Genomic DNA, 11,023 nt, shown 5'->3' with positions numbered 1-11,023 from the left:
CTTAAATCGTTCATCTTTCGCAGGGGTGCAGCAAATGCCCGATCACGCGCCCGGGTGATCGCGTGAAAATGTGGAAAGGCCCCGATTTTGTGAAAAGACCCAAAAAATAAGGGTAGGAGGTAGAATTTTTAAGGGCTGAAAATGCTGCACGTCTCCGCATCAGTCCGCGTAGAGGTCCGTGATACTAGCGCATTGAGGTGGACGATTCAAAGAACGCGATTCGCGGGGAATTTCAAACTATATAGCTGTATTCATGGATTTCGATTGACAGAGTCTCGTTTCTTGCTTCATCGGAAGTAAGAAATCAGAGGTGGTCACCGCTCTGATGAATTTACCATTGCAAAATCGGGAAAAGACTGCTTGAAGATTTCCCTGTTTTCCACATGAATGTATGTATAGGCTTTCCACTTTTTCAGGACCTTTTCTACATTTCCTGCAACTTGATGAGAGCGAATGAAAAGTTGTGAAAAGATTACCTATGCAAAACGTGAAAGGACCAAGGAAAATTTATTTTTCCTATCATCCCTCCACAACTTACGCTGTTTTTACCTACCTACGTGTTTCCTCCACGATTTTAGTAGTTTTTACGGATTTCAACCTGAAATTTTGGAAACCTTTCTACATTGTCGTGACGTTTCCACATTTCCTCTAACTGGATGAAAGTTATTTGAAAGTTGTGGAGGGATGATGCAAATTGTAGAAGGGCCCAAAAATTGCCCTATGATGATTATCATCTTCCCAAAATTTACTCTTTTTTCGCGTGTCTCTCCCACGTTTTTATAGATTTCAGCCTGGAATTGTGGAAACCTTTCCAAAATCTTCTCCCTGATTGAAAAACATCGATACTTAGTTGAGGGAAGAGGCTACTAACGTTGAAGGATGTTGTTGAAAATAATGACATTCTCCACATTTTTTCACAATACAGCTTTCTCACGTATTTTCTATTTTTCTCTCAACCTCGAAGCTTTGCCAAATTTTCCGGACTCCTCTATATTTTGGGGCCTTTTTAAGTTTTCAGGACGTGAACCGATTCATAATTTATTTTACATTTTCGGAGAATTTCTACACTTTTTAGACTTTTCCACGTAGATGTTGTCAACTATTCCACATTTTCGAGACGGCTCCCTATTTTCAAGAATTTTCACCTCCGCCCTCGCCCTCTTCTGAGCTATAAAACCACCTTAAATGGTATAGAAATTTAATAAAAACGTGATCCCGAGCGCTATATCCGCTCTCAATACACGCGTGCATCTCGTGAAACGCAGGTTTTATTTGCATTGGAATCAATTCGATACAGTACGCACCAAAACGCGTAAACTTCGTTATTTCGGGCATCAAATTTTTTGGGAAGCAAAGAAAAAAAAAAAAAAATGTATCACTTTTGAAATTGACGGGAAATACGGAAAGCCGGCGGCCGGGCGCGTGAGAATATGGAAGCTTGGAACATTCTGCACCCCTAATCTTTCGTTCTCGTTTCTTAAATCGAGAATATTTTACATAAAGACAACAACTTGGAAACATTTCATTTTTCTTAAAAAAAGGGGAGGGGGGGGGGGGGCAAGTCGCAGAAAACAAGAGAACCCTTCATCTAAGCCTAAAATCTAAAAAAACGAATTTGCAAATTTCTGACGCAAGCTTTTCGATCAGAGACTGATTCAATCGTGTAGAAGTCGAGGTTAAGGCTCAATGGGACTCAGAAATTTATTTCTGATTTTGATTTTGTTTATTGGAATCGCTCAGCAAACAGCGAGCAACTGTTGAGTTGCTCGCTTGATTTTCGGATTTAACGATGCGAGCATAAAGCCTAAATTCATAAACGTCTGTAATTTGAGGAAAGTAAAAATCCAAGAATTTCCCTCTTTTCCTCGTGATACTACGTCGCATACCTAGTTCGGATTCTATAATAGTTGCGCGTTTGATTTCCGCATTCAACGATGCGAGAATAAGTAATGCAATCATAATCGTCAATAATTTGAGACACGCGAAAAGCTAAGATTATCCTTCATTTCCACGTGATACCACATCACGTATCTATCGGAAGGGTACATACATACCAATTCTGACGAAGTCCCGGACTCCGAGCCAGGGGCTCAAGCGCGCAACTATTGGTACTCCGAACTAGGTATGTGATGTGGTATCACAAGGAAATTCAGGGTAATCCTAGCTTTTCACTTTTCTCACATTAATGACGTATATGAATGTAGGCATCGTTGCATGCGGAAATAAAGCGTGCGTAATATGCTCGCATCATCGCAGCGGAAATCAAGGGCGAAATATTCGAACTCCAAACTAGGTATTTAGGTACTATTTGATGTGGCATCCCGCGGAAATGACGGGAAATCTTATCTTTTTTTTATCTCGTATGACGGACGGAAGTCAAGCGCAAAACTATTCGAGCCCTGCACTCCGCTAGAATCGTTTTGTGATGCGGTATATCACGGGAAAATGGAGGAAAATCTTAGCTGTTTTCTTTTATTGAATTACTCACGTTTATATATGTATGTATGTACAGGCATCATGCTTGCATCGCTGAATACGGAAACTCTATAAAATGGTAAAAGTTCACAGAGCAATAATCTCTTTTGGGTGGGTAAGTCCCTAACTGGTTTTTTAAGCAGATTTTACAAATGGTGTTTTTTTTTAGAAACTAGAAAGTGCTAAACTCCTAAGTGATCTGAGTTCTGAAGTTTTTAAACTTGTAAATGGTTTGGCAAAATTGTCAATAGGAAACTTAGATAGAATATAGATTAAAAAAAAAATAGTAGTTTTTCAAAACTTTTTTGAAGTAAGTTAATTTTACCTAAACCCCAACAAAAACCTCCCTGTCATTTGTACAGGGCCGGATTTACCCATAGTGCATTGGTGCAGCTGCACAGGGCGCCAGATTTTGAGGGGCGCCAGATTTTGGGTTTTTTTTTCCAAACTCTGTAAAAAATTGAGAATTGCGTCGAAAGTTCAGAAACTCTGATTGTTAATTGATTGTATTGCGTTCCATCTTTTAAATGACCTGACCCTAGACTTTAGGGGTCAAACTTTCTCTTAGTTTCGTAGTTAACAGTAACAGAAACAGGTACCTGGTTTTGGTTTCTGCCCCAGAATCATTCACTCACTCGAAAAAGTCGTATTTAGTTAGAGTTAGCACGTAGTAACCAAAGAAGACCGTCGGGTTGGGAAATGCGCGGGCAAGGGTGGGGGGCGTGCGAGGGGGGCGCCTCGAAAATTTCTGCACAGGGCGCCAAAAACGTAAATCCGTCCCTGGAAGAGAGTCATAAATAATGACAAGTCGTCTAAGTGTCGCAGCGATTTTAGCATTCGTCCCTCTCACGAGGGTCGGCAGGGCGGTCAAGACATCTTCGCAGTTTGACGCGCCTTCAATCCAGCGGAGCTGCAACATGCCTACACCCGTAGTCAAATAGTTGTATGTCACGCCTGCCGTAAACGAACTCAAATATCGATGGTTCATTCCACGCGTACAGGAACTTATTAACCTCGATTGCAACGTTGACATCAACAGTGAATGCTTCAAATTCAATGTATATTATTTAAGAGATACGCACAGATTCTCTGAAAAATTTACAGTAATTTCAGGAACGGTTTTAATTGAAATCACAGGAAATTTCATCGCGACATTAAATTTGGGCCTATTTTCCTTTTTTTCTGTTTACCGAAAAAAACCACGGTCCCTGATTTTAAATCGTAGCTATTAGAATAGTTATTTTCTTTTTCTTTTTTTTATGGTGAAAATTAGAACAGAGTCGTAAATAATGACGCGTCGCCTAAGAGTCGCAGCGATTTTAGCGATCGTCCCGCCCGCGAGAGTCGGCAGACCTTCGGTTTACGCCCTCGATAAATCAGCTATTAGGATAGTTATTTTCTTTTCTTTTTTTATGTGAAAATTAGAACAGAGTCGTAAATAATGACGCGTCGCCTAAGTGTCGCAGCGATTTTAGCGTTCGTCCCGCCCGCGAGAGTCGGCAGACATCTTCGCAGTTTGACGCGCCTTCAATCCAGCGGAGCTGCAACATGCCTACACCCGTGGTCAAATAGTTGTATGTCACACCTGCCGTAAACGAACTCAAATATCGATGGTTTATTCCACGCGTAAACAGGAACTTATATACCTCGATTGCAACGTTGACATCCACAGTGAATGCTTTAAATTCGATGTTTATTTTTTAAAAGGTACGCAGAGATTCTCTGAAAAATTTACAGTAATTTTCAGGAATGGTTTTAATTGAAATCACAGGAAATTTCATCGCGACATTATATTTAGTCCTATGTTTCTTTTTCTTCTGTCTACCGAAAAAAACTGAGGTCCCTGATTTTAAAACGTAGATATTATGATAGTTATTATTATTTTTTTATTTATTTATTTATTTTTTTTACTATGGTGAAAATTAGAAGAGAGGCATAAATAATGACGCGTGCGTCGTCTAAGTGTCGCAGCGATGTTAGCCTTCGTCCCTCTCGCGAGGGACGGCAGGGCGGTCAAGACATCTTCGCAGTTTGAAGCGCCTTCAATCCGACGGAGCTGCAACATGCGTACACCCGTGGTCAAACAGTTTTATGTCACGCCTGCCGTAAACGAACTCAAATATCGATGGTTCATTCCACGCGTATAGGAACTTATTCACCTCGATTGCAACGTTGACATCCACAGTGAATGCTTGAAATTCAATGTATATTTTTTAAAAGATACGCACAGATTCTCTGAAAAATTTAAAATAATTTTATGAACGAGTTTAATTGAAATCACAGGAAATTTCGTCGGATGTTATACTTAGTTCTATTTTACTTTTTTTCTTTTTACCGAAAAAAACCACGGTCCCTGATTCTAAATTGTAGCTATTAGGATAGTTATTTTCTTTTCCTTCTTTTATGTTGAAAATTAGAACAGAGTCGTAAATAATGACGCGTCGTCTAAGTGTCGCAGCGATTTTAGCGTTCGTCCCTCTCGCGAGGGTCGGCAGGGCGGTCAAGTCATCTTCGCGGTTTGAAGCGCCCTCAATCCGACGGAGCTGCAACATGCGTACACCCGTGGTCAAATCGTTGTATGTCACGCCTGCCGTAAACGAACTCAAATATCGATGGATCATTCCACGCGTATAGGAACCTGTTTACCTCGATTGCAACGTTGCAAACCAAAGTTAATGCTTCAAATTCAATCAATATATTTAAAAAGAAACGAAAATATTCTCTGAAAAAATTAAAATAATTCTACGAACGATTTTAATTGAAATCACAAGGGCTGCGAGGGGGGCGCCTTGAAAATTTCTGCACAGGGCGCAAAAAACGTAAATCCGTCCCTGCATTTGTAAATAAATTAAACAATTTTTTTTCTCTTGTATCTCTTTTGGGTATTTTAATCAAATTACAAAAGAGATGTTCAAGTATATGTATTTCATAATTTCATCTTAAAAATGATGTTTACAAACTTACAAGGCAGGCATCCATATGTCCGTCGCTATGACCCGCACAAAACATTTCCGTGTAGAGCTCCACGTGGATGTTCTTCTGTCGGTGCCACTGCAAGCACTCATCGTCACTCAGGATCGGAACGGTTGCCTTGTGCAAGATATTTGTCCCAGTTTTACCTGAAGCTCCGCAAAATTTCCATGTAATTCATTATACAACATTTTCAAAGACGCAACATTTGAAGCAGAGATGTAAATGATAAAAAAGAAAAAGAAATCACACTCCAGTCTACACTTACTGGACGTATTTATACTGAAAGAAACTGAAAGAAAATGCATCAAATCAGAAAGGAGCTGTGTTGCACGGAAATCCTCGGTTCCTCTGAATTAATAATTTTTATATACCTTGACATTTTTGGCATAAATACGTCCAATTTAACAAAATACAGCGGTCTTTCAAAATCACCGCTCCTCTTTTAATTTTTTTTTAAGTATCTAAGGTATAAAGAATCAAAAATTATAATTTTTAATATTTTCCCACAGACAGTACCTCATGGAGGGAAATTTGGCAACGTTCAAATTTTCATACAGCATTCTTGCCCATCATCTCAAAATAGCGTCCACGCCAAATAAGTTTTCTCACATCGAAACTGCGACAGAAGATCTGCCATCTAGATTCTTCAATTTACATGTATAAGTGATGCCAGGCGATCTTCTGTCGCAGTCTACAGGTGCATAAACGTATGTGGCGTAGACGCCAGCTATGTGTGAATTAGTGCACAATGTTTGGCCAATTCCTAGAAAAGAAGGCGCACTCTGCGGCGAACCTTTTTTTGTGTTTTCTGCCTGTCACTTCATCAGACACTCACCGTATTTCGTATCCGTCTTTCCCCAGCCTGCAATGACACCTGACGCACCATAGAAAGATGTGCCTAGTTCTGGCAAGCAAATTGGAATTATATTGTCTTGAAACCGAACAGGCTTGGCTAATTTGATCAACGCCAAATCATACCTGGAATTTGAATAAGTAAGTATACTGAGAGCAGTGATCGCCAAAGTAAGAAGAATGTAAAGAGTTAAAGAATGCCCGCAACAAGAAAATAGATATACTTAAGTAGAGATTCATCAAAACTGTTATTTCTGAATCAACACTGCACAGGAATTAATTTTGGTTTCGTTATACTTGGATTGCATTTTGCAACAGGGAACTACCACATCTGCCTAATTTGGGAAAAATCGTCTGAACCATTAGTTTACCTATGCAGATAGATGATTTAGGAAAGAAAAGAAATCGTATAGCTTCTAGTACTTAGGAAATATTTAGGAAAATATTATCTCGGTTGCTGTGTTAAACGATTTCCGTTCACGTCTTATTTCATCGGAGGGCATTGATTTATTGCTTCACATCCTCATGGAATAGGTATCTCTCTGACAGAGAGAAAGGTCGCAGCAATTTTCAAGGTATTGCGTTTATGGTTCTCCAATTGGACGTATTTCTATCAAACGAAACTATGTGCATTATGACGTGAGCCCTGTTATGCATGTATTCTTATTGATCTCAGGGCTCATGTCTTAATGCACATAGTTCCGTTTGATAGAAATACGTCTAATATAGAACGTCTATACGTCTATATAGGTAGAATACTTGAAAAGAAAAACATTGGCAAAAAAGTCTGCGACGTCATAAACCGAGGTATACGCGCTTTTCAAGTTCAGGCATACAAATGGCATTGGCTCTGCACTCGTCTCTTTAACATTATACTCGCCTTATCCAGGAGCGTCAATTTGGGGGAAACTATAAAAAATTCTCTTAAAAGGTCCAATTTTGAATACAGAATTTTGACGGGGGGAAGATATCTCTATTGCCCCCCCCCCCTCACCGCATATAAAATTGGACCTTTTACGAGCTTTTATAAGCACCCTTAAAAGTTCTTTTCTACAACCCCCCCCCCCCCCCAATCAACCGATAAGGCCTCAATGGCATTGCGGTTTTCTCTGCTTAATGGATGATAGGTTTGGAGCTAGATGTTTATAGTTTAATTTTGAATTTAAAAATCTATGCAGCTATAAAGTACCTAAGCGTAAGTAAAATAGAGCGTATTTCGGCCAAACGGAACTACAGACGTGTGACTAGGATGGGGTGTGCTCGTGGTGAGCTGCATAAGAAAGAATGTAAAAGTGGGCGTGATTCCTTTTGGTAAAATGGAGAAGTGGGATCTTACATAAAAGCAAAAGGGGCTAAGCGCCAAAATATGGCAACTCATGAGCCATGAGCATGTGATAAGAGCGTTGTGGACAGGGCTCATGAGTGATTCCGGCATCGTTGAGCTCGGCCAGTCCGGTCGTTGCCGCTGACGTCACTGGCGCTTTATAATTCCCACTTATTCTCACGGCCAGAGAACCAACGAGCACACCTCTTCTTTCGCACCTGTTCCTGATTCAGTAGAAATACGTCTACTCCATGGAAACTATGTTCCTATTTATGGTTTACCTGTCAGGTTGCGAAACTTTGAACTGAAATTTGGGATGGACGAATTTTTTTATGATCCTGAAAGGCTCCTCAGGGAGTGGCTCCCAGTACTGTCCCGTATTCTCCGTGTCAAGTTCACCCAGAAACACGATGATATCCTTCAGCCGTGCCCTGTAAGAAATCAGACAAAATCATATTTATGAAAGTGTAATTTTGAGTTTTCCTGCACTATGCGTTCCCTTTTCCCGTGGGTGTTTGCGTTCTTAAGAATTTCGAAGCAAACTTTCTGCCGGCTGATCATTGAAATTGACAGAGAAATGAATTGACAAAGAGGAAAAAGGAAAACTAGAACAATTCCATAGGTAGGTTGAAACGAGCGGCTTTTCAAAGTAAAAGGGGCATGATGGCAGCAGGACATTAGCGCGAGGGTCGTGAAAAAGGGCCCTTTTGCGCGAGGGGCACTTGCGCGAATTCTAGCCGAAAATAAAAACATGGAATTGTTTGGCAACACTGGAAATTAATGTGGAGGAAGTAAATATACACTCACCGGTAGTAAAATCGCCGCTGATGCAATGTGTGATCAGAAGCGATGATTGGAATTGGGAAAGATTGTGCCCCGCCACGTCCCGCGACACTCGAGTAAAAAAGTTTAAAAAAATTTGAATACTTAAATGAATGAAAGAAATTCGGGGTGTAAATAAGTGCCCCACGTCACGCGACACTCGAGTAAAAAAGTTTTAAAAAATTCGAATACTTAAATTGATGAAAGAAATTCGGGGTGTAAAGTGCCGCACTTTACGCGACACTCGAGCGAAAAAAGTTCGGAAAGTCCCGCAAAACACCGACACTTAAGTTTTTTTGCCTTGAAATCTGTAGCCCATGTTCTTTATGTACCATAAACGATTTTCTCTGGTTTTTGGCATGCACTGTATGAATTCCACAAGCTCTCCACTTCGGCATTTTGATCCCGGATTTCTTTGCGAGGATAATTCATCTGATTTAAATTAATAGATGTGATTTCGGCGACTGATAATCAAGTTCATGGCAGGACTGCAGCTAGAAGTCTTGACCTTGGATCGGGAGAAATTACCCACAGGTACACGCTCCTCGGATGCTCTCATCAGCTATGGGTTCTAGTCCTCGTTCTCTACACCTTGTTGCCACATTCCTTCGAAAATAAACAATTTTCAATTTCTGGCACAGTAGGTACAGGTCGCGCGATTTTTGGCCCATTTGCGCGAAATTCTGCGACCCTCGTGCAAATCGGCTGCTTCCAAATTTTCGAGGCTAATCACAGATTGCACGTACGGCAGCCTTACGTGCAATCTGTGATAAGCCTCAAAAATTTAAATCATAATTATTGACGGATTAGTGAACTTTTTACACGCTTTGGAAAACCGAAGACGTTCGCGGCAATCACTTTCCGGTAAGGAACTACCCAAGGAGCTCGGTCATTGTATCGAGTAGGGGGTTGAAACGATCTCAAAGGCGGTGTACTACGTATACGCGCCAAAAAACCAATTAAGGAACCAAGAAAATATCCGTGTTGAATTTTTTAGAGTATACCTCGAGTTAGATCGGAGTTCGTATAGCTTCACTCTCATTCCCGCGCGCTCCGAGCTTTTTACATAGCTCACTCGGTCTACTTTATGATGTCTTCGTTCCTGACGCCGACACGAAGGCGAGGTAAAAGCTCGCGCCACCGACGACTCGACGGTGAAATCAAGTTTTTCGGAGCAAAACTGGCGGCAGCGCGGGAATTTCACTTCGTCCACTCCACTTGTGGGGGACGGGGTTCTTTGTCCGGCGCAAATCCTCTCAAGGAGAATTTCTCCGACAGATCTTGCTCTTCATTTCGATTCAATCGGGGGGGGGGGGGGGGGGAGATCTCATCCAAACGTAAACAAGGTGGAAAACAACATCGCCAGAGACTCATGCACTCGTGTACGTTAGTTATCTGACGAGCATCGGTCTCGCGCCGGTTGCAGTCGCTCGCAAAAAATACAAGTGTGCGACGAGGCGTGACTTCAAAACTGTAACGCGATCTGCAAAAAGCTTGTTCAGACATTTTTTTGAAGAATGGAGATGTTGCATGGGTGAGGAATTTGCGATTTGACTATTGGTTCTGATGTAAATTTTTGCGAGAAACACGATGGTCCCACTGATTTTCTCTGAAATCAACCCCCAACCTCAAAAAACGCTTTCAAAGTTGAGACTACTGAAAAAAAAACTATTGCTGAAATTGCCTTGCACGCGGGTATTTCATGGCATGGTGTAGCTAAAAAACGAACGTGCAAACCATGCAGGTAAAATCGCTACACAAATTCCAGCTATAACTTACACACACGCGTGTAGGTGATTTTGCTCTCTGAAAAGCTACGTCTGTTACCTTTTTAGTTATTCTTCCGTAAAGAGGTGTGTGAAAAAACGGCCAAAAATGCCTCAAGGCATTTTCGAATTTTGATCACTTGCGGTGATACAGTAGCTTCCGAGACGCCCAAAACCGGTCGCCGTTTTGCTTAGAAGCGCCGGGTTGCGACGTTGCCATTTTTTAAAGTGGAAACCTTTAAAAATTCATATCTCCACCGCATCTGAACCGATTTCAATGAACTTTTTTTTAAAATGTTCCTCTTAAATAGAGCTTTCTAGTGATGTATAGTTTCTTGGGGTTTATTTGGCTTTAAGTGGCACTTACGCGGTTTTAGCAGTTTTTGATAGACACAAAAATTTAGTTTTTATTTTACCACGATCGTGGAATCGACGGAATCTAAACAAAAACCAGTCTAAATGAAAGTTCAGATTCTCACCTTTCTAACGAGCACAAGATCATCCCGGGGAAACGTTTAGTTTCCGAGATATGACCGCTCAAAGTTGGTCACATGCGCTTTTGCGCAATGTGAATGCGTGTTATCACTAAGTCATTCGCGAACTAGGGGTCCCTTACGTTCAATTTACGTTGAAATAATTACACAGAGCAGTAAGGTGTACAACACGAGCCGTATTTTCACCTTCGACTGCCGATGTGCGACGTTGCCATTTTTTGAAGTGAAAACTTTTAAAGATGCATAACTCCGCTGCATTTCAACCGATTTCAATGAACTTTTTTTTAAAATGTTTCTCTTAAATAGAGCTATCTAAT

At 40.9% G+C, this 11,023-nt stretch overlaps 1 protein-coding gene across 2 annotated transcripts in view; it reads right to left on the bottom strand.

Annotated features, from left to right (window-relative positions):
* LOC109038309 (trypsin-1) overlaps positions 1 to 11,023 on the bottom strand; it is a 52,759-nt gene that overhangs the window by 2,889 nt on the left and 38,847 nt on the right. For both annotated transcript variants that reach the window (XM_019053333.2, XM_019053332.2), the window contains exons 5-7: positions 7,906 to 8,055; positions 6,284 to 6,426; positions 5,440 to 5,594 (exon numbers count right to left, since the gene is read on the bottom strand). In XM_019053333.2, the coding sequence (XP_018908878.2) occupies positions 5,440 to 5,594; positions 6,284 to 6,426; positions 7,906 to 8,055 (448 nt within the window). The remainder of the gene's footprint in view (positions 1 to 5,439; positions 5,595 to 6,283; positions 6,427 to 7,905; positions 8,056 to 11,023) is intronic.

The sequence above is a fragment of the Bemisia tabaci genome, chromosome 10 (genome assembly GCF_918797505.1).
Source record: "Bemisia tabaci chromosome 10, PGI_BMITA_v3".
Classification (NCBI taxonomy): Eukaryota; Metazoa; Arthropoda; class Insecta; order Hemiptera; family Aleyrodidae; genus Bemisia; species Bemisia tabaci.
This window is presented reverse-complemented; position numbering and strand designations above follow the sequence as displayed.